We start from the raw sequence: 24,969 nt of genomic DNA, 5'->3' as shown, positions 1-24,969 counted from the left end.
CCTTCAATTCTCCTCTGAACCCTGCTCAGGGCGAGCTGCTCAGGAGCAGCATGCAGAGATGCAGTGAAAAAGGACCTTTCTTTCATTAGATGCAAAGCACGGCATATTGATTTGTCCTTTTCTAATTCGGCAGTTATTAGACATCTATACCGGAAAAGAGATTGCTGATGAGAGTCCCCGCTTTGCTCTGACTGCGGTAACTCCTGTAGCTAAAATGGAGCAGAAATATTCATGGTGCCCTATTAGAACAATGTCTGAGAAAAAACACGTTTAGGGACGGCAGGGAGACGTAGACCTGTAGGTACAGAGCCAGCCCTACGAGAGCAAAAGGAAGAGAAGAAGAAAATGAGCAGCAGGGAGAGGAGGAAGGGAGAAGAGGGAAGAGGGGGAAGGAAGGAAGAGGCAAATACAGGAAAGGGGAGAGGAAAAAGAAAAAAAGCAGCAAAAGTCAGTATGTCCCTGGACTGCTGGCTCTAGAGGTCAGTGAAGGAGACAAGGCTGCAGGACACCAGCAGAGGACAGGAAGGGGTGGATGAGGGATACCTGGAGAACCCCTCCAGCTCTTCTCTGGGTATAAAACGGTCCCAAGGTTAAGGCATTCAGAGAAGCTAGTGGTTATTTCAACAAATATTCCAATGGACTCACTTTCTTACCAACTTCTGTTGTCTACCAGTGTGTAATGCGCCTTCTGGGTCCTGAGCTTGCTTCCTCCTAGGACTCAGCTTTCAGTTTTTTCACGTTCTGTGTGAAAATTCTGTGCAAATTCATGACCCAGTCATTTAGTCGTTTAGCTAACAAAAATGGCTGTGAAGAGTGGCATTGACAGGTAGAGAAAATTACTCGGATCAACCTTTAAATAAAACATAGCTTAATTGACTATTTAGATACTTATAGAGTTAAATTGTGAGGAGAAAGTTGTTGGGAGAGCCTGGAGTCAAGGTGAATTCTTACTTCTAAGAAGGGTTGCACTTTTAAATTCTTACAGTGCTGAGCATGGAACCTAGGCCTCACCCTTGCTCTCTAGTCCAGAGCTTGCATTCTTTCAGCCATGAGTCAGGTTCGGTTCTGCCATGGCCCCTGAGCAGAAACAGGACCCTGAGCCTAAGCAGGCTGTCCTCTGCTGCCCTCTGCTGCCCAGGAGGGGAAGAGCCTGGTGTAAGCTGGCCTAAGGGAAGAAAGCTTTGCTTTTCTTTTTTTGTGAGCTTTTAAAGTTTTAAAAATGGGCTTAAATCCCCAAAGCCTCCCACTCAGGGCGCTAAAGGTCGCAGTCTGGAGCCTGGAGAACTGGCTGTGAGCTTAAGAGCACTTGCTACTCTTGCAGAGGACTGGTTTGTTTTCCAGTTCCCCCATGATGACTTACAACCAGCGATAACTCCAGTTCCAGAGGATCCAATGTACTCTTCTGCCCTCTGTGAGCACCAGGCATGCACAGACACACACACACCCGCATACAGAGCGATACACAAATCCACATGTGACATGATACACGCTGTGGACAGCACTTACCCTTCCTGTCCACTTTCACACCAAATAGTCACAGCTGTTCTTCTGATTTTTATTCATAGCCCCCAAAATAAGTTTTGAGCTGCATTTTTAAAAACAACGGGAGTGAAGCCTCCTGGTGCCCATTATACATGTCTGTACTGAAGCTTATACCACACGCAAAATGTCCTAGACATCTTTGGTTAAAAATTGGTTACTTCAGTGCTGGGAATAGCAGCGCACACCTTTAATCCCAGCATGGGGCAGGCAGAGGCAGGTGGATCTCTGGGTTCAAGGCCAGCCTGCTCTATAAATCAAGTTCTGGGACAGCCAGGGCTATTACACAGAGACCCTGTCTTAAAAAAGCAAAACAAAACAAGAGAGTTGATTACTTTAGAAAAATTAATGGAAAGTAAGTTTAAAAGGTGCCCAAATGGCTGGCCCTTGCTCCCAAGCCTGGGGACTTCAGTTTGATCCCCAGGACACATGGTGGAGAGTCCTTCACATGTCCTTTAGCCCCCAAACATGCACAATGGCATGCCCCTGCCTCATTCACATAAAGCATAGGTAGGTAGGTAGGTAGGTAGGTAGGTAGGTAGGTAGGTAGATAGATAGATAGATAGATAGATAAATTCACAGTTCCTGGGCAATTTAAAATCTCATCCAAGACAAATGAAAATGCCAACCTTTCAGCGAAATAGAAGGCACATTCCAAATGGACCGTCACAGTGGGAGGCTGTCCAAATGTTAATTCTTCAGCAAAATATTATGCCTGTGCCTGAATGCGTCACATTAGCTAGTTGCACCCACGAGAACCGAATTACCTGTCATTTCTGACGTCTAGAACAGAACTCTAGACGTCTCTAGACAAAGTCTCACAGCTGAGTGTTTGTGGCTCATTTTTGTCTTAAGAACTCAGTGCAGCTGGGATGTGGGAAATGGAGGTTGGCCATCTCGGGGGACATCTCTCAGGGAGATGTTCAGCATCTTCTGGAGCCATAGCAGTGTTGGTTCAGCTGGCCAGAATGACATTGGGTCCTTAGGAGAGAACTTAGGGAGAACATAACCCTAGTTTCTTTATCATTTGGGTACAAAAGCGAAGGAAGGCCCAAAGCTGAGCAGGCTGGGGCTGGAGAGGATGTTCAGGGGTTAAGACCACTGGCTGCTCTTCCAGGGACCCGAGTTTGAGTCCCAGCACCTATACAGTGGCCCACAACCACCCATAATTCCCATCCGAGGTGATTCAACACTCTCGTCTGGCTTCCTGGGGCACACATATGATATTCAGACATATCCGGAGATGAAATGCCCTATCTTAGTCACTGTTGAATTGCTGAAACATGAGCAAGGCAACTGTTATAAAAGAAGGCATTTAATGGGAGGCTTTGCTTGTGGTTTTAGAGTTTCAGTCCATTATCAGAGACAGAGACAGAGACAGAGAGGACTCTGGGCTTGGCAGGGGCTTTTGAAAGCTGAACACCCAACTCCTGTGACACACTTCCTCTAACAAGGCCACAGGTCTTAATCCTATCCTTGCAAATAGTACCAGTTCCTGGTGACTAAGCATTCAAATATATGAGCTTTTGGTGGGCGTTCTTATTGAAACCACCATATACCCATACACATAAGTTAAAAAAAAAAAAAAAGTAGAGCATGGCATGTAGCCTAGACATGGATGTGGATTTGGGACCTAAGGCCAGACTCTTCCACCTTTGTAACATGGGAATATCTTGGTTCATAGGCAGTACTTCTGAAAGGGAAACTTGTGAACTCCAGAACCTCAGCTCTCTGCTAGTATTCTCCACCTAAATGAAGGCATTAGAGAGGCCCGCGTGTTCCGCCATCAGCCAGGCTTTACCTCAGCCTTCCATGCCAGAGCTTTCCATCAGGCAAAGCTGTTTTTGAGTCAGGTCTCTCTGGAGCCTTCCTTGGCTGTCCTGGAACTGTGTAAATAGATGGATGATGCAGTCTTTGAACTCACAAGAGATCCACCTGCCTCTGATTCCTAATGGCTGGGATTAAAGGCATGGGGCGCTATGCCCGGTTCCTATTCTTGATTGTAAAAATAGGGATAGTCTTCTCTAAGGTTAATTTTCATCTTATTTTCCCAGTAATGCTAACAAAATGAGACTTGTGAGGGCAGTCAGAACACCCTGGTGAGAAGTAACCACTAAAACTCAGTACCACCACAGGCAGCAGAGCCTCACAAAGAGCAGGTACAGAAGCGTCCTGGGTCCCTGGACTATTCCAGCTTTACCCTGGCCCACCCCTAGGTGCAGAGCTGGCCCAGCCTGAGGTTAAAGTCTTTCCTGTACTAATTTAGAAAGCACATGAAACATTACTGTTTTCTACACAGCTCTAACCCACCCCAGGTCCTTCAGCAAGCCTGGAGGAACTTGGTTTCTGTGGACTTGGAAACCACCAGGGTGAACTAGTCTCTCAGTGAGACCACTCAGCAAACATTCTGTCTGCACAGACACGGTCATGGTGGTTTCTATGGTGAGGTCTGAATTCCGGTTTGTTTTGCTTTCAATTACAAGCCCAGCGAAACGCACGAAGCCCCAGAAAACGAGTGTAGAGAAATGTCATGTTTTCTATTTTCAGGCAGAAAGCTGGAACTCATAAGAGAGAGGCTTCCACAAATACCCACGGATAAAACAAACTGACCAGGAAAACAGCACACACCCAGGCTTACCAGTGGTAAACAGTTTTTATTCAGGCAATGAAACATGGAAAAAATATATTAGTAATTATCATAATAATTTCTTTTGTGTGAGTATAACTTTTACAAATATTTACCTGACATATAAAAAGGGAAATTACTATGTGTATAAAATCTATGAGGATGATTACTCCACACAACACAGCCCTGAAAACAGGAGTCAGTGCCGTGTGCACGGCCCCCCCCCCCCCCCCCAGTGAGGGGCTCCTCACGCACTCTGGGGCACTGGGAGGAGGGGAAACATGGAAGCAGAGGTGCAAGAAACACTTGGCACGTTAGTACAGTGGGTATCTACTGGCAGACACAGCACAGACTCACTAGCGGCAACCCTGGAAAGCTGCCTGGAGACGGAACAGAGTGTCTGAGTCCTGCCGCGTGCGAGGGCTGCAAAGGGCGAGGCTGAGGCTGCAGGTACGACCCACACACCACCCTGTATTGGGATCAGACGCGGCTGGTCCAGATGCTTGTGACCACTTGGAAAGTATTCATGGAGATTATTCCCGAGTATAGAATCGGCTACTCGGGGAAGGGGCAGCGCTCTTGTTCAGCGTGTTCCATACCACGAGAAGGCAGGAGGGCGGAGTGGCATCCCGACCCTCTATGAGTGAAGACGCCACACGGGGAAGGGTCGGGTTATACCTTAGCCTGCCTCGCCGCCTCTGAGCAGTGAAAGCATCACAGACCGCCTGGGGCCGGCGCTGCAGCAGCGCCTCCGTGTCAGAACTACAGCCGGAATATGTGTGTCTACATAAAGCTGAAACCATAGTATAGTTAAGAGCCATTCCTGGGGAATCTTATTTGTCCAAGACTAAATGCGTGCTGAAGGCACAGACAGGGGCTGCATCTGCATGGGAACTAGTAGGAGTACAATCTTTAGACTCTGCGACGCCAAGTGCTTGCCTGGACTCTGTGCTCTGTTTCAGAAGAGAACCCTAGGGAGAAGAGCCGGTACATCTGTCCCTTTACTCTCCCCGTGGGACCCGTAAGGATTAGTAGTAAATGTTTCTTTTCTTTCCCCCCAGCACTGGGGGCATCCAGGGACTTGCGTGTGCTGAACAAGTGTGTCACCAACTGAGCTACATCCCTGGCCCTAGTAAATTGTTTTTTTTTTTAAATAATTGGAAGCTGGAGGCCAGTCAAACCTTTTCAGACATTGGTCTCCTTGAAATAACTTTTCAGTGTTAAAACTTTTTTGAAAGATGGTTTCTTTGACCTTTGGCTTGGTGTTCTGGGATTCCCAGACTTTGTCTGTTCTTTAGTAAGTAAAGAGTAATCTGTTACCTTAAAATTCTTCATAATATATACATCTTTAAATTCTTTGCCTGAATTATTTACTCTTTCAATACCTACATTCTCTCTTCCCAAGAAGATTAAAAAGCCCTGAGATGGAGCTCAGAGAGTCACAGGCCTACAAAGCCAGCAGGAATGACCGATCACCAACGGAAGTGGCCTCAAAAGCTCCATACCACTCCCAATTCAGTATGCCCTGATCTTAGCCACACTCCCGAAGCCTACGGGCTGCAGGCTGCCCTGTCTAGCATGTGCTGTCTCTGCTGAAAGTGAGGGCATCGGTCTCCTGTGGTCGACTCCGGGCTGCCCAGTGAGAAAGGCTACTGGCTGGAGAGACAGTCTAGCTTAAACTGCAATCCTGAATGTAAAGGCAGGGCTCTCCCTTTGATGCCAGGAGCTTCAGGCTGCCAGACCAGCACTCCCAACAGCTTGCTTCTACACTTCCTAATTTGGTCTGGTTCGGGAGATGCCTGAATCCACACCAGAGCACTGAGCGCCAGCGTGCACAAAGTTCAGGGAAGTATGGTACCAGTCTCCAAACAGAGCAGGCACTGTCTTCCAATCCAGGGTAAACTGGTCATTGTGTAACACGAACAGGGAAAAGCTGTCTACATTTTGGCGAAGTAGAACTAAAGAAATGGTCTTGAGAGTCTCAACAAGATCACTGAATATTCCCAAACTGCTTTCTGAGCTTAAATTTTTTTATATCTTTCACAGTGCGGGGGATTGACAACACCACCTGGTATTTGTGGGGCAAACACTACCACTAAGTCACAACCCTAGCTCTCAAGTCTTGTACAGCCCAGTCGGGCCTGGGTGTTGGGTCCCTGCCTCTGCTCCAGGGTGCTAGGACCACAGTTGTGTGCCACCATGCTGCCCTGCTTTTAACTGCCTAAAAAACAATTTGGCCCCCAGCATGTGTTGAAGAAAACTATATTTTTACTCTCTAGTGTGCTAAAAAGCTTTTTAGGGTTTACTTAATTAAAAGAAAAACAAATATATTTTACCTAGTATATTGTCTTCATTTGCCAGCTGTGCAAGCTATATTTTTACTCTTGTTGGAGAGTATCCACAAGAGAGAAGCTGTGACCATTTCCTGGTAATGGCGATGACTCCGAGGCCATTGGCATACATTGCTTAAAGGGCTCTTTCATGCCCCCTGTACAGCAACTTCATTTAGCAGGGCCCGTTTTTCAAGGGGTCTCTTCCACCAGTGTGGCAGGGAAGGACGGTCACCACGCCTCTCCTCTGCTTTGTATCCTACAGCAAGGGATGTTTTTAAAACATACAAGCTTAAAGAGATGGCCGGGGCAGAACTGTAGCTCCACGGCAAAGCACTTGCTCAGCATCTTCAAGACCCTGGGTACAGTCCCAGCACTATGGGAAGAAAAGGAATCGGGGACTAAGAGGACTATAGATTTACGATGCAGATTGCTCTAAGCCTTGCATACTAAAGACAAGTCAAGACTAACAGGTATACAGTGTCTCTTGAAATGCAAATTAACGTTCCTTGTGGAAGAGGGCTAAGCTGATGCTGGTTATATCCCTTGAAGACACTTGAACCTGACGTTGTGCCCACGGCTATGGCCTTCACATTAAGCCACTGTGCCTGAATTCAGAGCCCAAATGATTGTCAAGCTATTTCTCCAACCACAAGTAACTTCTGTCCCTTTGTGTTTTTGTACAAAATATTAAGACAGTAGGCCTCAGGATGCAGCCTAACCTAAGCACCAATTGTAATAAATGCATATTGACAAAATGTCATTTCTAGCTTGAAAAGACATTACTCCCGTCCCTGGAGCTAACGTTTACACCACACAGTCACTCACTGCTAAGGGGATAATGTCTTTAAGATCTACGGAGCTTCTCCACGAGGCCCAGCTCAGCGCTGGGGTTAACTCATGCAACAGTCTTACAAGGAGGAAAATGTTTGTGTGCTGAATAGTGCATATTTATCATGAAGACTCAGGGTATAAAATTAAGGCAAAAAAAAATGCATTAAAACACGAATGGGTTTGGTTATGCTGAGCAAACAGAAAGAAACTGACTGGCACCAATGTGGGAAATTTCTATATAGGAGTCAGTGTTCCCCAGTGTGAGTCCAGGATGAGTCCACAGAATTCTGTTCTGTCTGGGTAGCCCTCTGCAGCACTCAAGCTGTCTTTGTTAAAATGTTTCCAGTGTGCTGATTTGGGTAATAAGTCACATTTTTTACTCACTTTTAACTGCCTGTTTTAAGAGCTCATCTCATTTCGTATGCACTTCATAAATGCACATGAAAACATTTGTTTTAAAGTCTCTGAAGTGTGCCACACTTGTCACAAGAGAACCAAGGACCTTCGCGGGCGTCCTGTCTTTTAACAAGATCAGCTAAACCTTTCAAGTAGATAAGAAAAGCCGACTTTGCTTTAGAGACTATCTGGCATGTCCCAGGTGGGCACACGCATCAAATGCCAGCTCTGAGGGAGGCCCACGCTGCTATGCACACTGACGGCACATGCTGCTTTCAGTGTAAGCTCATGATGGGGCCCAGGGGTGTCCAGATACTGGGGCAACAGGCAGCACAGCAAATCTTCCTTGGACATGAAGTCTACATCCCCTGGCCTTCATCTCCTCAACCTCTCCTCCCTGACTCAAATTTTGGTTTGGGTGTTTGAATTTTGAGGACAGGTGTGTTGCCTTGCAATGCTGTCCTCAAACTCTGGGTTCAAGCCATCTTCCTGCCCCAGCCTCCCACTGGCTAAGATGTCACCAGGCTTCCACTCGTTTTTGTTTTTTTGGTTTTTTTTGAAGCAAGGTCTTGTATAGCCCAGGCTGACCTTGAACTTCTCATCATCCTGCCTCCACTTCTGGACTGTTGGGATTACAGGCATGCACTACAATATCCAGTCTCTGTAGCTCTGGGGACAAACCCAGGGCCTTGTGTATATAGGAAGCACTCTACCAGCAGAGCTATAGCGACAACCCCTGTGAAGGCTGTAACTGGCTTTTTGTCCTAGAGTCCTGTTTCAAAATAAGGGTCTACATTTACTTACGTAACTACGCTCCTCCCTAGAAGTTCTTGTCTGAATATGCTTCAAGGGAAAAGCAGCAGCATGTATAGACCAACATGCATGAGTTAAGAGTCTGGAAATAAAAGGGGATTTGGAGCCTCGTCCATAAACTGTTAGTAGCAATGGGCCAAATCACCTCCTCCAATAAAACTGCTGACACTGAAATTTTAAAAGGTCATAAAAACATCAAACGGGTGCTGGGAAGATAACCCCACACAGCTGTCACAAAATTAGAAATTTCACAAACTTGGGATAAAGCAAAGATGACGGCAAGATGAACTCAAGATGGAGAAGCACACACCAGCCCCGGCAGCCTGTCACAGGAAGGAGACAGCCTGGCCCCGGGTCTCTGCTGTGACTCCAGCTGCAGTGGCGGCGAAGCAGGCGTGTGCTTTGGACAAAGTTATTTTTCTCTGCAAGCGAGGGAGGGCTTAGGCTTAGTTCTGGATAAGGCAAGATAACAACGTGGTCACGACAGAAGCAGCCAGACCCGGACCTGCACGGCTCACGGGGAGGTGGGGGGGCTCTCATTCGCTCTTTCCAAGCTTTGAGATCAGCTCGTCACAGATTTTTGTCAGTTCTTCAATCTCTTGATTCTGAAAGACAGAAGAAAAGGATGCTTTCTGCAGGCCGCTTTGGGTTCTGGGAGGAGAGCTAGTGGCTAGACCCTCCCTAGACACCCCAGCGGTTCTCCACTTCTCCACATTTCAGTCTTTAGGGAAAGGAAGGCAGCCGCCTCCTATCCATCAGCCTCCTACCCATCAAAACGTGTGCCTGTGCTCACCATGCTGCACTAAAATGGAGCCAAGGGTGGCAGAGCCACCAGCCCCCTTGAAGCCTGCCCATAGTTCCCTGGTTCTCTTGTTGAGCGGGCCCTCTCGCTGACCCCTCACTGTCGCGGGAGAATTCCTCCTTTAAAGAGTAGCTGTGCTCCTCACTGCTTCTCTCTCTCTCCAGGTTTGCCTTGCTGTGCGCTCACTCAGTGACACTCTGACTCCGACTCGAGTCTGAAAACTATTGGGGGACTGAGTGAAATCCACATGCTTTGTGTTTTAGCAAGTAACCCAGTCGGCAGGGCGCATATGCAGCTCCTGAAAAGCCTCCTGAGACAAGGGTTAGGATCCAATACGTACCAGTAAGCCCAGGCACTGTGAGGGGCAGGCCTCGGTCTGGAACACCATCACCCGCCTCCCAACTCAGCCTAGGCAAGAGGCCCCACCGTCTCATGCTGCCTTCATGATGAAATTGCCTTAGTTGCCTCAACACCCTGTCTCTCTGCTTCATTGGCATGTATGATGGCAAGCAGCCAGCCTTGAGCCTGGCGACATTATCTCTACTCTCAGTTTCTCAGCATCAATTACATTAGGCTGGGATTTGATTTGGGTTGTCCTATCCTTACAGGACACCTGGAAGCACTTCCGGCCTCTACCCACTTAAGGGGCTTCTACAGCTCCAAGTCACAGGAGCCAAATTAGTCTCTAGACATGGTAATCTGCTCTGAACTGATGACCTATAGCAATGAACGGAAAGATGCTTCATATGCCATGCAAACACACAGAGCAGGAACGAGAGGTGGCCTTGTGACACTAAGGATGCAAGTGTCCAGGACTTACTGTTGGTTTCTGTCCTGGACTCACTGTAGACCAGGCCTGCCTCTGCCTCCTGAGTGCTGGGATTACAGCCCTGTCCCAGTGTGCTCAGCCAACATTGTTAACAACGTCTGGGGAACACTTAACATTGTTAAAACACAGCATCCCCCTCTGAACCCTACCTGTGGCTGGTGGCTCCCCTTACCCTTGGTTAATAATGTGATGTGCATGGCCTGGAGTGTCTGAGTGAAAAGGGGGCTGCTTTCCTCCGGGACCGTAATGTTAGGTGCACGGAGGACTGGCGTGGGCCGCATTAGGAGGAGAGCAGCCAAGCTCCCCGTCAATGAGGGGTGCCTCCCATGGAGGACCCTGCGTACCTTCTGCTGCAGGGCCCTTTCCAGGGACTCCACCTTCATCTGCTCTTTCCGGAGCCCGGCATGCAGAGCTGCACTCTCAGCCTTCGCCTTTGAGCGGACCTGAGCAATCTCTTCGTTGGCTCTGTGATGGTATTTTGGGTTTATTTGCAGAAGAGATAAAAAGGACACGGTTAACCATGAGGAAAGGACAAAAACACAGGGTACTAACTACTGACATCGGCAAGAACACAGACTAGAAGGCCACTCTACAGTAAAGCACCCATGTCAGTCTAACTTTTTTCTTAGACTGCAGGGCCAAACATTCCTTGCTGACAGGATCTCATATGCAGTAATTCTGTTCAATGAGTGTGAGAGGAAACATTTCACTAAATAAACATCCGGTTAATTGATATAAAAGATGCTAAAACCTCACCGCTAATAAGAGACGTACAAATTAAAGTGATGAGCTTTTTGTGTGGCATGTGGGGGTGGGGTGGGGGCTGGAGCCTGGATCTTGTGCATGCTGTGTTGGTGTCGTATTGTTGGGGATAAGCAGAAGAAACTCATTCCAAGTACTACCATTTCACTTTCAGACTCCATTTAATCAGAGAGAGAAGCTAAATTCAAGGTCCCAGGCCCTAGGGGAGCTGGGGCCTTCCCAATATCTGAACAGCGTCAGTTGTAAGGAAACAGTTGTCTGAGTGCAGACATCTCAGGGACAACTTGTAAGCAGACAATTGTCTGAGTCCAGCCATTTCAAGGACAACCTCTCCATCTTGCTATCAGTGTCAAACTAAGTTCATGGTCCCAGGCCCAGGAACCTACTCCTATCCTGATGGGTGGTAACTCCATTGCTCAACCCCTTAGCTCCATTACCCCTGCACCCCTCTCAGCTTTATGGTTTCATCCTTTAAATATGCTGTACAGTGTCCTTTCAGGGTCGCAGTTCAGTCTGTTCTGTAGCCTTGATTGATTGGCTTGATTAGAATAAAGTTTTGTCATCTGCATTGAGCTAGTGTTTGAGTTCTGTTGGATTTAAGCAGATACCATGACAAAATCACTGAGCTTTCCGTGGTCAAGCAGTATAGTTTTCGGTCTTGTCCTAAGAATGCAAAGAAACACAGGATGGCGGCGTGCTATGGAAGGGTGGGGGCCATGGGGGAATGAAGAACACTTGCAACACACACACCTGTGACACAGTAGCCGTTTTTAGCTAACTCTTCAAAGAAACACTGCTAATGCAGCTATGGGGGCTGGAGAGGTGGCGCAGTGGCTAAGAGCACTGGCTGTGCTGGCCGAGGACCCAGCAGCAACCTCGCTTCCTGGGGACCCAACACCTCCTCCTGGCCTCCCCGGGCATAGGGCGTGCAAGTGATGCAGGTCAAACACTCCAATGCATAAAATAAAAACAAGTGAAACTTTCCAAAGAGGTCCTACCGCCTAGCAAGGGAGTTAGACTGAGCTGTGTACTCTGACTTGGAAAATGCCTCTAACATGTTATTACCTGAAAAGGGAAATTTGTAGCCTCATTTGATAGGTATCTCAAAGCAACAACAAAAAGATGCCAAACCATTCGGGATGGTTTGTAAAAGCACAAAGACAACACAAGGGTGCACAATGACCCCGTAATAAGAGGTCGTAAGAAAGTGGGAGGAGATTTTTACAGGGAGGAACACCGACCGCAGTATTACTCTGTAGTTAAAATCTAGGGTGGAAGCTGACTGTGATGCCACATGTCCCTCAGCCCCAGCAGAGGCAGGAGGATCGCTCTGAGTTTGAGACAAGTTCCAGGCCAGTCAGGGGTACACAGGGAGTTCTGCATCTTTTAAAAAGAGGAGGAGAGGATATACATTCCCTGCGGTGAATTTTCAAATGAGATATTGGACTGCAGGACTAAAAAACGAAAGTCACAAAACCACCAGACGGGAGAGCTGGACATAACCTAGAATAGGAAAGTCTTTATCACTACAACAGGGGACGCTGAAACCACAAACCAAGTGACTCTTACCGAATTGAGTATTTTTTTCATGAGCTGGATATGGTGGCATTTGCCGTTAAGTTTAGCACTTGGGAGGCCGAGGCAAGTTCAAGGTCAGCCTGAACTATACCGGACGACCCTGACTCAGAAAAACTGAAATGGAACATGTTTCTGCTCATCAGAACACAAAGCAAGGCTGGAGAGAAAGCTCCACAGTAGAGCTCTTTGTATAGGTCATAACACGTCTGGGTTTAACCCAGCACACGAAAAACAAAACAAAACAGCCACAATCTAAAACATACACATAAACAGAGTCAGAGAGCACGCACGCGCGCGCGCGCGCGCGCACACACACACACACACACAAATAGTATGTTGGAAAGTGAATTACAGTTCACATGAAAGCCAGTGCCCCTAACATACAAAACACATTAAGCTAGGACAGGAAGGTAAATCATGGTAAAGTAAGTGTTTAAACAGACAGCGGCTGAAGTGAGCTTAATTTTACTAAGATAAATGTAAATCAAAGCTACTTTGAATAAAATAAATGCTATGTTGTTTGCCAAACCCCACAGAAAGCTGTTACATTGAAGGTAACATAAAAGTTGACCCGTTGGCAGAGCTTTAGGGAAAACACACTCTTACACACTGTGGAAGGGCTAAGTTGATGGGCGTCTAATAAGGCCAAACAGGAAGTATTTAGGATTATTGTAATCCCACCTGTTTGCTGCTCCCCAATTCCTCATCTTTCGTCATGAAGAGGCACAAAAGGGCCGTCTATAGCTCTCCTCTCTGCAGCACTTCTGCACCAGAGGTTTAATAATCACTAAGTCCAGCAGGACGGGCCACCGAAGGGGGGACCTTCCAACACAGAAATGCCAGGAAGAAGGTTCTCACGGACACGGATAGACAATGAGCATGACTAGAATGTACGTGTGAGAAGGACACAGGACTCCAACCCTGAAGAGCTAAGAGATGCCGTGTGCAGACACACCTGTATATACTTTGTAATGTTTTAACCACGCAGAGGAATGAAATCACACACACACAAACCTGGAGGTTGTAAGCAAGGAGACAGATAGCAAAAGGTGTGATGTATGTTACTGTGTAGATAAAAAGGTGTCAGCTTCCATCTGCCACAGTGAGCAAGTGCAACACACATTTATAAGTGCTTACCTGTGCAGCTTTTCCTCTGCGTGGATCTTCAGGGCCTGGTATCGCTGTTCTTCTTGCTTAACCCTGGCTAAGGAATCCTGAGCACACTTCTTCAAGGCTTCTTCATTCTATTTCAAAGTGAAAATTCAAAACAAAACATGTATGTCTCTTTGTTTCTCCTGCACAATGTATCACAAAGTTGTTCGTTTTGTTTGTTTTAAGGGAAAGCGTGCTTAATTGGGATGCACTTAATTCATAGCCCGTGAATGGCTCATACAACCCCACTGAAGAAAGCCTGTACAGGTTCTCCATGTACTAATTTGCACAAGGCTTCAGCTTCCTAATGCAGCTACTTTCTCAAGCGCTGCATTAGATTATTAGCCAGGCCTGCCTGCCCATCTGCCCATCCGCCCATCCATTCATCCACCCACCAGCCAGCCAGCCATCTATCTTATCTGATTGGCCAGTCCCATCCATTCTTCCTTTCTTTTTTCCTTCCTTTCCTTCTTTCCTTTCTTCCTTCCTTCCTTTTTATTTGTTTCTTTGTTTATTCATTTATATTCTTTGGTTTTCTAAAACAGAAACTTGTTATGCAGCCCAGACTAGCCTTGGCTTTGCAATCTTTCTGCCTCAGTTTCCTGATGTCAGGCTCACAAGCCTCATCCATCAGTCAAAGCTTTTCGTGGACAAGGCCCTCTGGCAGACCTACCAGGACAAGAATTCTGCAATACTCCTGTCTGGTAGTACACAACTGAATGACCCAACCTCATTTCTTCGGTAGTGCCCAGCTTAGACTTTTTTTCAGTGAACTAAGACCTCTTCAGCTTTTACTAGTACCCAAAAGGTGCCAGAACAAAAAGGAACAAGCCTTGGGGGGGGGGGGGTCCTAGGATGTAAAGTGAATAAAAGAAATAAATGAGAGGGAAAAACAAACAAGCCCCACAGCGCTGAGCACCACAGAAAAGACCACCTGCCACTCTGCCATATGGCAAGATACTGTACCAATACCTTGGAGACAAAGGCATAAAGGACACGCACACTACCTTCTTGAACCCTTCTAGCACGCCTTTCAGGTTTTCGTATCTCCTAAAGAGATCAGAAAGGGACCTTTCCACAGAGTTGAGGTCAGCCAGTGCTTGCTCCTTCTCCATAGTCAGCTGCTGGAAACTCTGAGAGGTCTTGCTTGTCTTCTGCCCATCTTCTGGAATCACAGGTAAGAGGGAGCAATGTTAACACCGACTGGGGTGAGCCAAACAGCATCCTTGGAATGGGGGGGCATGGCCGAGGTGTCCCCACTGTCAAGAACTCATGCTCTGGTGGGAGGACACACACAATGACAAGAGATGGGGAAGCAAGCAGGATGGGAGAGCTGGGGACAAAGCTGGCATTCAGAGTGGTGAAGGCATGCTGCCATTGTGCACTGTAAAGATTCAAATGCTGATCCTTGTGCCCTCCCTGCCCCCCCATTTGGTTGCAATCCTTGTTCTGAAAATCTCCTGTCTAAACTTTGCTCCCCACTTGTTCCCAGATAATAAAGATAATAAAGAGGCTTGACAGCCAATGACTGAGCAGGGGAGAGAATAGGGCTAGACTTCCGGTCAGCCAAGGGAGGGAGGGAGGGAGGAAGGGAAGAAAGAAGGAAGAGAGAGAGGGGAGGAGAAAGGGGGGGACAGAAAGGGAGGAAGGGATGGAGGGGGAATTCAGCCCTGAGGACAGGTCCAGGAGAGATCAGCTGGAGCAGAGAAAGCCATAAAAGCAAATATCTCAGGGATTTACAATGGGAGGGAGCCAGATTAGCTTAGAGGGTTAAAAATAGATAAATACTGTTCAATTCTTGTGCTATAAAGCTTATTAAACAAATATAATAGCCCAGGCTCAATTATTTGGTGTTAGCCAGGTTAAGAAACAACATTTTAAAACAGCCACTAACAGAGTGGCCTCTCAGAGGAGAGACCGGGGCAGACGGCCAGGGCAAGGCTATGCTGGGAAGGCGACTGGTGCTGTGGGCAGCGGGAAAATCTTCTCAGTACCTAAATGCTACAAGATCAGAGAAGATTCGTGGAAGAGCCAAGCCTTAGAAACGGCAACTAAATAAGGATTTAAATTTAATACAGTCTGGTCACCGTTACTAGAAAGGCTCGCTGGGTCTGGTGGAGGGAAATAAGAACCTGCAGTGACATCACACAAAGGACACATTGAGTGCCAGTACTTGGCATACTAAGCTAAGAACACTGAATTCAAAGCCAGCCTGGGCTATAACGACTCTGAGGCTACCCTAGCGGATGTCTGCGAAGGGCATTGTCTTGCCCTAGCTCCTTCCTTCTGGGCCACATTCTCCCACCAACACCGCGCTCTGTCCAAGCATCTGGCACCGAGAGACTGAACTCTAGAGAGTGACTACAGACTGATCTCTCTGAAACCCTGAGTCAAAATAAGTCCTTTCTCTTCTGTTCATAATCTTGCATTCTGGTCACAGTGGTGAGAAACTTAATACAGGAAACGAGTCATGAGGACAGAATCTGTATGTACCTTTCAAAAAAAAGAGCATAGCCCAGAGAACACTATATTAAATGAAATAAGCCAGATGCAGGAAGACAAATACTAAATGTTTTCAATGGGCAGGGAAGCTAAATGAGCTAAGTCAAAAAAGTACACAGAAATTTGAATGATCCCCAGGAAATGACATTTTATTCTTTTTTTTAAAGACAGGTTTCTCTATGTAGCCCTGGCTGGCCTAGAACTTGGTCGGTGTGTAGACCAGACTAGCCTTGAACTCACAAAGATCCGTCTGCCTCTGTCTCCTGAGTGTGGGAAGTGCTATGTACCTGGCTTGCAATGTTTAAGGAAATGAAAATGCTAACTATAATAGCTTAATCGCTGGCCACTGTATCCATGTATAAATTACCACATGGTTTCCCACAATATTACAATAATGACACATCACTCTTCAGCAGCTAGAGAGGGTCTGGAGAGATGCCTGAGCAGCTAAGAGCATGTCTTGCTTTTGTGGAGGAGCCAGGTTCAGCTCCTAGTGCCCACAGTAGGCAGCTCACAACCACCTGTAACTCCAGTTCCAGATGGTCTGACATCCTCTCGAGACTTCCATGGCTTCATAAGACTTCCTGGTTCATAAGAACTCAAGTAGGTAGGTGCACACAGACTCATACACATAAATTAAAAACAACCCCATGTATCTTTAAAAATAAATAAGGAAAATAAGACACCAGAGAGCTAGCTATCTCCTCCAGGAATGATGTAATACAGTAGGAAGGCACCAAGAGTCCCTTCCAGACACAGAATCTGCCAGAACCTTGGCTTTGGACTCCAGATTTCAAAACTGCAAGAAACAAGTGTCTGTCTCTTGTTAGAGAAATCTGAGCAGCCTACGGCCCATGCTCAAAAAGCAAAACAACAACAAAAACCCTTTCTCCTTACCGATCATTTGGGCAATCGTCTTTTCATATTCAGCCACAATTTTCCTAAATAAGAAAAAAAAGTAATTTATTGATATAACAAACCTTGTTTTTAAAATGGAAGTCAGAGAATGCTATCTGAAACAACACATATATAAACCATTATCTTTTCTCTGCCTCCTTTCTTTACTTTTTTTTATATGCACAAAGTTTACTAAACTTCTGGAAGGTTAAATGTTCTTAGCGTGAGATAAAAAGGAAGAGAAGAAATGAAATAAAAAGGGATTATTGTCTTTGGTGCTAGGAAAGACCCTGTAGTCTCACACAAGCCAAGTGCTCGACCCAAGCTAAAGCCTGAAGTCCAAAGCACCTGACAATCTCATACTTAGTGAACTGCTTTTACTATCAAGTTGACACAGCCTAGAGCCACCTGGGAAGAGACAACCGCAGCCAAAGAACTGTCTTGATCACAGTGTCTTTTTAAGGTTGGTTTTTTTTTTTTTTTTTTTGAGACAGGGTTTCTCTGGGTAGCCTTATAGCTGTCCTGGACTCACTTTGTAGACAAGTCTGGCCTTGAACTCACAGAGATCCACCTGCTTCTGCCTCCCAAAGTGCCAAGATTACAGGCGCGCGCCACCTCACCCCACTCTACGTACCTATTTAAATATCGTGAGACAATCTTCTTAAATTAAAGGTGTCCTTCAGGGCCCTTCCCATGAGACCCACACCAACTTCAGCCTTTACTGGCTCTATCTGCCTAAGTGATGTTTTCCCTCTGGTTCAGTGACAAGTTTTAGCTTCTGTCCTATTCCCCAGAACTTTTCACTTATTCACGTATTTTAAAGATCAAGCCCTTGGGTCAGCCTTGCATGCAGTCAAGTGTTATTCTGGCCCACCCAGTGCTGGTCCCTTTTCCCTGCAGCTATGCCTCTCTGGTGAGTCCATCAAGCTGGACTCCGAACCCAGGGTCCTGGTGGTGTATTGTAAGCTGACTAATGGTGGGGCTGTTCCAAGCCCAGTCCTGGACTGCCAACCAGGAAGTTCTCCAAAACCAAGTATGCAGTAGCCACAAATTACAGTGGTCATGTTTAAAATATCCCTTCAGGGCTGGAGAGATGGCTCAGTGGTTAAGAGCACTGTCTGTTCTTCCAGAGGTCCTGAGTTCAATTCCCAACAACCACATGGTGGCTCACAACCATCTATATTTTCTACTGCCCTCTTCTGGCGTGCAGGTGCGCATGCAGATGAGCACTGACATGCATAAGATAAATAAAAAAAATCTTTAAAAAAATATATTCCTTCAGTACTCCAGTACTCACTGGTGAGGTTTACACTTTTTCCTCTTCTTTGAGGTTATCTTTAGTAATGTAATGACTCATAAACTTCTAGATTGGACAAGAAGAAGAAAAGAAGGTTGCCTTTATTTTTATTTTTAAACAAATCTGAGACAAATGTGTAGCCTTGACTGGTCTGGAACTTTCTGTAAATCCCAGGCTGGCCTCAAACTTGTGACAATCCTCTTGCCTCTGTCTCCAGAGTGTGGGATCACAGGGGTTTGAAAGCTAAAAGCTTTTGACTGAAAGTCCAATCTGATTTCAATACCTCCATCATCAAGTGTATTAGTAACGTTTCTTATTGTTTATTACAAGTGGATATTTTAAAATAGACTTGTTACTCTTTTTGTTCTGTGTTTTTTGAGACAGGGTTTCTCTGTGTAGCTCTGGATGTCCTGGAACTCACTTTGTAGTCCAGGCTGGCCGCTTCTCTCTGCCTCCCAAGTGCCAGGATTAAAGACATGTGCCATCATGCCCGGCTCTGTTATTCGTTTTAAAAGGCAATTATATGCCTTTTATGAGTAATAAAAGTTCTATTTGGATATGATGTTCTAACTAACCCAAAAAAGTTGTAATTGAATAAATAACTAGTCAAACCCAACTTTTACTTTTTCGAGGCAGGGCCTTTCTATGTAGTCCTTGCTACCCTAGAACCTGATAAGTAGACTAGGTTGTGCTTAAACTGAGAGACCTACCTGCCTCTGTCCTAGAATTTGAGGATCAAGGCTGTACACCACCATGCCCAGACTATATTGGGTTTTGTTTTGTTTTTTTTGGCTTTTCTTGTTTTTTTTTTTTTTTTTTTTGGGGGGGGGGGGGACAGGGTTTCCCTGTGTAGCCCTGGCTGTCCTGGACTCATTTTGTAGACCAGACTGGCCTAGAACTCAGAGGTGTGCCACTACCACTTTTATTGATGTTTCTTTCTCTGTTTTCTGAGATTTATTTATTTATTATGTATACAATGTTCTGTCTGCATGTACACCTGAACGCCAGAGGAGGGCACCAAATCTCATTCTAGATGGTTGTGAGCCACCACGTGGTTGCTGGGAATTGAACTCAGGACCTCTGGAAGAGCAGCTAGTACTCTTAACCCCTGAGCTATCTCTCCAGTCCATTTGCTCATGTTTTTAACCTCAAAGTATGGAGCAGAGAGCAAAGCCCTCATGTTGTCAGCCACTGATTTGTGACAAGAAAACACTGCTTCTTTGAACTAACAATGCACAAAGGCACCCACGTCCCACCCCAGCACCAGGCTAACCTCATCTCCAAGACTTCTTCTCGGGTCTCTTCGTATTTTTTCTTCCACTCATTTGCTTCAATCTCCTTAGTGATTATCTAGATTATAATAAAGCTTTGTTTTACCTCATCAATCTATTGGAAACGGAAAAATAACACATGACCAAGTCTGACACAGATATTCAAATAACATTTAGGGATACAGGGCATCTCCATGTTTGTATATAATGTTCAGAGACGTCTGGGAAAGCGCATTCTCAGCCACACAGGATGGTAGGGGTGGTGGTACCACCAGGGGAGGGTGAACGGCAGAGCTCCCTCACGAATTCGAGTGGTACTTGCAATTCCTCTCAATCTCCTTGTCTTTATTTTGAGGGAGAATGCATCCTAGGTCAGCTTTAAACTTGTGATCCCCCTGCCTCAGCCACCCGAGCGCTAGAATTACAGGCGCGCACCGCCACACTCGGATGCACACTCCTTTTCTGTAGTGATTCCTCAGGGCTCGCTAAGGAGTGGGACAGAATGAAGGGGCTGGGGCGCACCCCACTGGGTCCACCTGGACAGACAGGTCCCGCTGCTCTGATATGCGAGACGCTCTTGGCAGCTGGAGGGAAGAATTCTCTACTCCATGTCTCAATTCTGCCTGTCCTGCACAGGGCTGGAATGGGCACCCAGTGGCCCCCTTCACTATACTCCTTAGGGACTCCCTTCTTCCTAAATCGTACAGTTTCTACTTTTGTGCTTATAGGAAGGATCTCAAGAATAGAGAGATGGGGCTGGAGGGATGGCTCAGGGGTTAAGAACACTGGCTGCACCGGCCGCCGAAATAGCTCAGTTGGGAGAGCGTTAGACTGAAGAACACTGGCTGCTCTGGCAGAGGACCCGAGTTCGGTTCCCAGCACCCACATGGCAGCTTACAACTGCCTTAACTGATTTTTACAGGCACTAGGCATACACAGACAAAAAAAAAATCTTAAAAAAAAAAAAAAAACCCACAGGCTACCCTGTGTGCTTCAACTGACTAGACACAGCTTTCCCCAGATCTATTACACTGCCACCTCAACGTCAGCTCTTGGGAGAAAGACACAGCCACTCTTCTCACTGACAAGGCTCTGAGTCTCCTCAACACAGATCCCAAGTGCTGACCACTGGGCTAACTGGCATCCCCGATTATAGTGCAGCATTACTTCAGAAAGCTTGGGAAGCTGAAATGCTTCTCGACTTATTGTGTGCTGCATATAAAAGCGATTTGGCATCTTACACACAAAAAGTAAATGCAAAAGACAGTCCAGAATGTGACAGAAGGGAAAGGCAACCAACCAGTGATGGGCCGTTAGAGTTTTCAAGTTGTAGCAATGTCTGTTTGGGACAGAGGCTCCTCAGGAGCACAGTACAGAAACTGGGGGGCTGACTGTGTGGACTCCCATTGTTGAGCACCTAGAATTCTTAGGGAAGGGCACACGTGGCAAAGCAGAGGACAGAAGCACAAGGGTCTTCCAGTTTCCACAGAAAACGGTAAGTACTGAAGCCTATGGGGAGCCCTTTCTGTGAGCCACACAAACCACAGAGAACAGGAACTCGCAGACTGAGGCAGGGCGAGCCAATAGAAATGGCACCTTCTGCAGACAGAAAAAGAACAACTTTACCTCTTCTCTGATCAACGTGAGCACGGCAGTCTTGTCTGCTTCACTGAGGCAGATCCCATCTAGGGGGCTTTCGCCCCCACAGGCCACAGACACGGGGGCCTTTTCTGAAGAGGACTCCAGCAGTCCCTGTGGGACAGGGGGTGTATTAAACATGGTCACTGTCCAGCTACTTAACCCCAAATATCCCTCAACAACTTCCTCAGCACAGAACAGATAAACCCTTTGAAAACATGCTTGCAGAAGAAATGGGAGAAGGGTGGCTCTAAACAAGCAGTCTAGTTGCAGTACATACTAAAGAAAAGGGCTCTAACAACCAGCTGGGCGGGCTTACATCAGAGGCACAGATCCCCTAGGAAAGCTTTCTTCTTGTGAAAGGAGTGTAACTGTCCAGCGGTCAGTTACCAGAGAATCCAAGGCATAAAAGAAACATGTTTCAGGGCCTCATTTTCCCCATGTTTTTTTTGGGGATGTGTCCCTGCAAATAATTTTTCAAGAACAGTGATAACCCTTTCACTCACATACTGATGCCTTGTATGTATCTGTCTAACCATTTTGGCAAATACATATTACCAACTTCCAGGCCTAAGCAGGCAGACGTGGCAAATCTCTGGCCTTTGGCCTTCATCTTACCAGCTCGGTGACTCAGGATCACCATGAACTTCAGCTGTGGTGATGGCCTCAAGTACATGGATGCCACATAACACCCATGCGTGAGTTCTGACAGCAGAGGGGTTAATGAGCAGCTCATTTTACCACTGTGTAGCAACTTCCCTCTGGCCTTCTGGCGCTATTCCCCTCGCTGTTCTCATGAGACAGTTGGAGGCTGCTCGGTCTGTGGCTGAGTGACTGGGAAGTTAACTATAGATTCTTCTTCTCAAGGGTATGGACAGCAGGGATGAGGAAACTGTAGCCCCACCCATTATCACACTGAGATCAGAGGACCTATCAAAGGGAAGCTCAGTTCCCTGCCACTTTAGAGGCCGCAACCAGTGGCCCCTGGAAGTTTAAGAGTGGCTCAGATTTCAAACAAAACAGAGCATTAAGAAGAGAAGAAGAACAACAACAACAAGAAGAACAAGAACAAGAACCAGGAGGAGGAGGAGGAGGAGGAAGGAAGAAACAATCTGCATACACATACGAAAACATCCAGGAGATACCAGAGTGAATTACATGAAGACAGATAATTGCGCACTGTTTTATGAATACACGAGTTCATGTTATACCACACTGTACATTAGTCAGGACTGAAATGTTTCTGTATTTGGTTTTGCGCCCACCCATGTCTGGAGAGTGAGAGCATGTGCCATGACCTCTACTTTCAAGGTATACCCGAGTCCTTTTGAACTGTATTTTGAGACAGGGTCTCACTAAATTGCTTGGCTTAGCCTTTAATTCTCTTGATCCTCCTACTTCAGCCTCTTGAGTACAAGGATTACAGCCACGTCCCACAACCTTATAAGAAGATGAAAGTAGAGTAGCCCAGTCACACTTTACCTACTCATCACCTATGTCCTAAGGGCCCTTGTAACCCAGAGTTTTTAAGAGCTCATGTCAGATGCAACTGCCTTCAGGGCATGGAATGAGACGCTGCTTCCTCAGAGCCATAAATCTACAAAACTCCACAGCTCCACTGTTCCCTCTGCATCCATCCTGAGTCAGTCATCCATTCAGCAGCGTTATAGGAAGAAGTTCGGGGTATAGCAGCCAATAGGACAGTCATGGTCCCCACCTTCCCCAACCTTACAGGGTTCCAGGGGAGGTGGGGGAACAAACACATGACTCAAAGACGTGGGTGAGCAGAGCTCGAAGAAATTCCACATGGGTAGGCGAGGGCCCAGGAAACTGCACGCTTCGTGTACACCACAGTGAATGTGAACTCACCCTAAGAGAATGAAAGACTTAAAAGCAAGGGAAAACAAGGCCGGTTTTCTGTTTAAAATACCTAAATCCATTACTCTGAAAGCTACGCATGGTAGCGCATTCTGGAAATGACACATTCAGGGGTAGACAAGAGCACTGCTAGTTTCAGGCCCAGCCCAGGCTACCTACTGCGACCTTGTCTCTAATAGCACATATAGAGACACGCGCATGCATAAACATATATTAAATTTTTATTATATACCTTGAAACACATGGTGTGTCACCAAGTCTAGGAACAGGAGGAGTAGCTACAAATCTGCTGTCATCTTTGAAAAGATTGTTGGGGCCAGTGGCTCAAGAAGAGGAGCTAGGCTGTCCCTAAATCTGAACATAGAAACCACTGATGTTGCCTGTGAGAGGAAAGGAGCGAGCAGTCCAGGTCTGCAGCGCAGACAGTGCAGCGGGCTGGGTAGAAGGAGGCCCCTCCGAGGCTGCTTTCACAGCTCTGCTGACCACCTCGACGCTCAGGGAGGAGGCTCTGAGCTGACTTCACCCTTGGTTTTCCTTTTATAACCCATGTGTTGGCCACCCTGTCTCTGCTGAAGTCGCAGAGCAACTCTTCTGTCTGACTGATCTCTCTCCGCCTCCCTCCCATCCCCGCTTCAAACTCCATAAATCCAAACCTCCTAGAGGGGTGTCCGTGCTCCCCCACCCCCAGGAGCTAGTCCTTGCTGATGTTCTGCATACTACCCTCCAGCTGCATAACTGCTTGAGGCTATTCACGATTCCTTAGGAAATGCATGCTTTTTCTCACTGTCTTTCCCTTCAGATGACCTCATCTGCAAGAACCTCTCTCTTTCTCTAACACACAAATGGAGGAGACTGACAGGTGCCACCCTAGCCAAGTGGCCTCAACTAACTCCACCAAGAGAGGGACACACGAAGACACACAAGCAACACTTCTGTTTTATCTGTACAAAGGACAGACAAACTGAGCTTAATTCCAAAGAGACATTATGGACCACAAACTGAAAACCTTTTTCTACGAAACAACCTTCCAGGGGCTGGGATCAGCCAGTGTGTTGCTACGAGGAGGACTGGACTCTGGATGCCAGGTGGGCAGGGCACCTCCGACTTGGGATCCTAGACTTGGAAGGGGCAGTATGAAATCCCATAACAAGCCGCTAGCCAGGCTAACCGTATCTGTGAGCTCTGTGTTTAATCGGGGGAGTCTGTCTCAAAAGAATAAGGTGGTAAGATGAGGGAAGAAAATTCCTCATATCAGCCGGGCAGTGGTGGTACACACCTTTAATCCCAGCACTCAAAAAGCAGAGGCGGGTGTGTGTGTGTCTCTGTGAGTTTGAGGCCACCCTGGTCTACTAAGAGAGCTCCAGGACAGCCAAAGCTACACAGAGAAACCCTGTCTCAACTGAAAAACAGAAACTGCAGACAAAGACTGAGGAATCAGCATAGATTAAGGAAGACTAAGGGCCCGAGCTGCATCAGGTGCCAGAAAGGAGAGATCAGGTGAGCAGTGCTAAAACCTGATGGTTTTCACATGGCTCTTTGGGAAGGGTTAGCCCGGAGGGCGGAGATGTGTCACGAGGGAGAATTGTGGCTTCCCCAGTGAACTCTCCTTCTAGCTTGTGAGCGCCAGCTGTCCGCCACCTGCTCCCTTTGCTCTGCTACACCATCATGGCTGTGCCCTGTGCCCACCTCTGCTCCGTCATCATAGACTCTGGAGCTGTAAGCCCCAAATAAGCCCGCCCTTCTACAAGTTGCCTTGTTCGTGCCCTCTTATCACAGCAATGGAAAAGCAACTAAAACCCTTGTTACATAATCTAGGAAGGTCTTG

At 46.8% G+C, this 24,969-nt stretch overlaps 1 protein-coding gene across 5 annotated transcripts in view; it reads right to left on the bottom strand.

Annotated features, from left to right (window-relative positions):
- Positions 1-4,182: 4,182 nt before the first annotated feature.
- Positions 4,183-24,969, bottom strand: part of Tacc1 (transforming acidic coiled-coil containing protein 1) — a 105,842-nt gene continuing 85,055 nt past the window's right edge. For all 5 annotated transcript variants that reach the window (XM_055593301.1, XM_055593303.1, XM_055593299.1 and 2 more), the window contains 7 exons: positions 21,255-21,380; positions 19,631-19,707; positions 17,061-17,104; positions 14,669-14,826; positions 13,647-13,753; positions 10,514-10,634; positions 4,183-9,143 (listed from right to left, as the gene is read on the bottom strand). In XM_055593301.1, the coding sequence (XP_055449276.1) occupies positions 9,075-9,143; positions 10,514-10,634; positions 13,647-13,753; positions 14,669-14,826; positions 17,061-17,104; positions 19,631-19,707; positions 21,255-21,380 (702 nt within the window). In that variant the 3' untranslated portion in view covers positions 4,183-9,074. The remainder of the gene's footprint in view (positions 9,144-10,513; positions 10,635-13,646; positions 13,754-14,668; positions 14,827-17,060; positions 17,105-19,630; positions 19,708-21,254; positions 21,381-24,969) is intronic.

This window comes from Psammomys obesus, unplaced genomic scaffold (assembly GCF_907164565.1).
Source record: "Psammomys obesus unplaced genomic scaffold, mPsaObe1.curated_primary_1811, whole genome shotgun sequence".
In the NCBI taxonomy this organism is placed as follows: Eukaryota; Metazoa; Chordata; class Mammalia; order Rodentia; family Muridae; genus Psammomys; species Psammomys obesus.
Note: the sequence above shows the minus strand (reverse complement) of the source record. Positions and strands in the feature narration are given on the sequence as shown.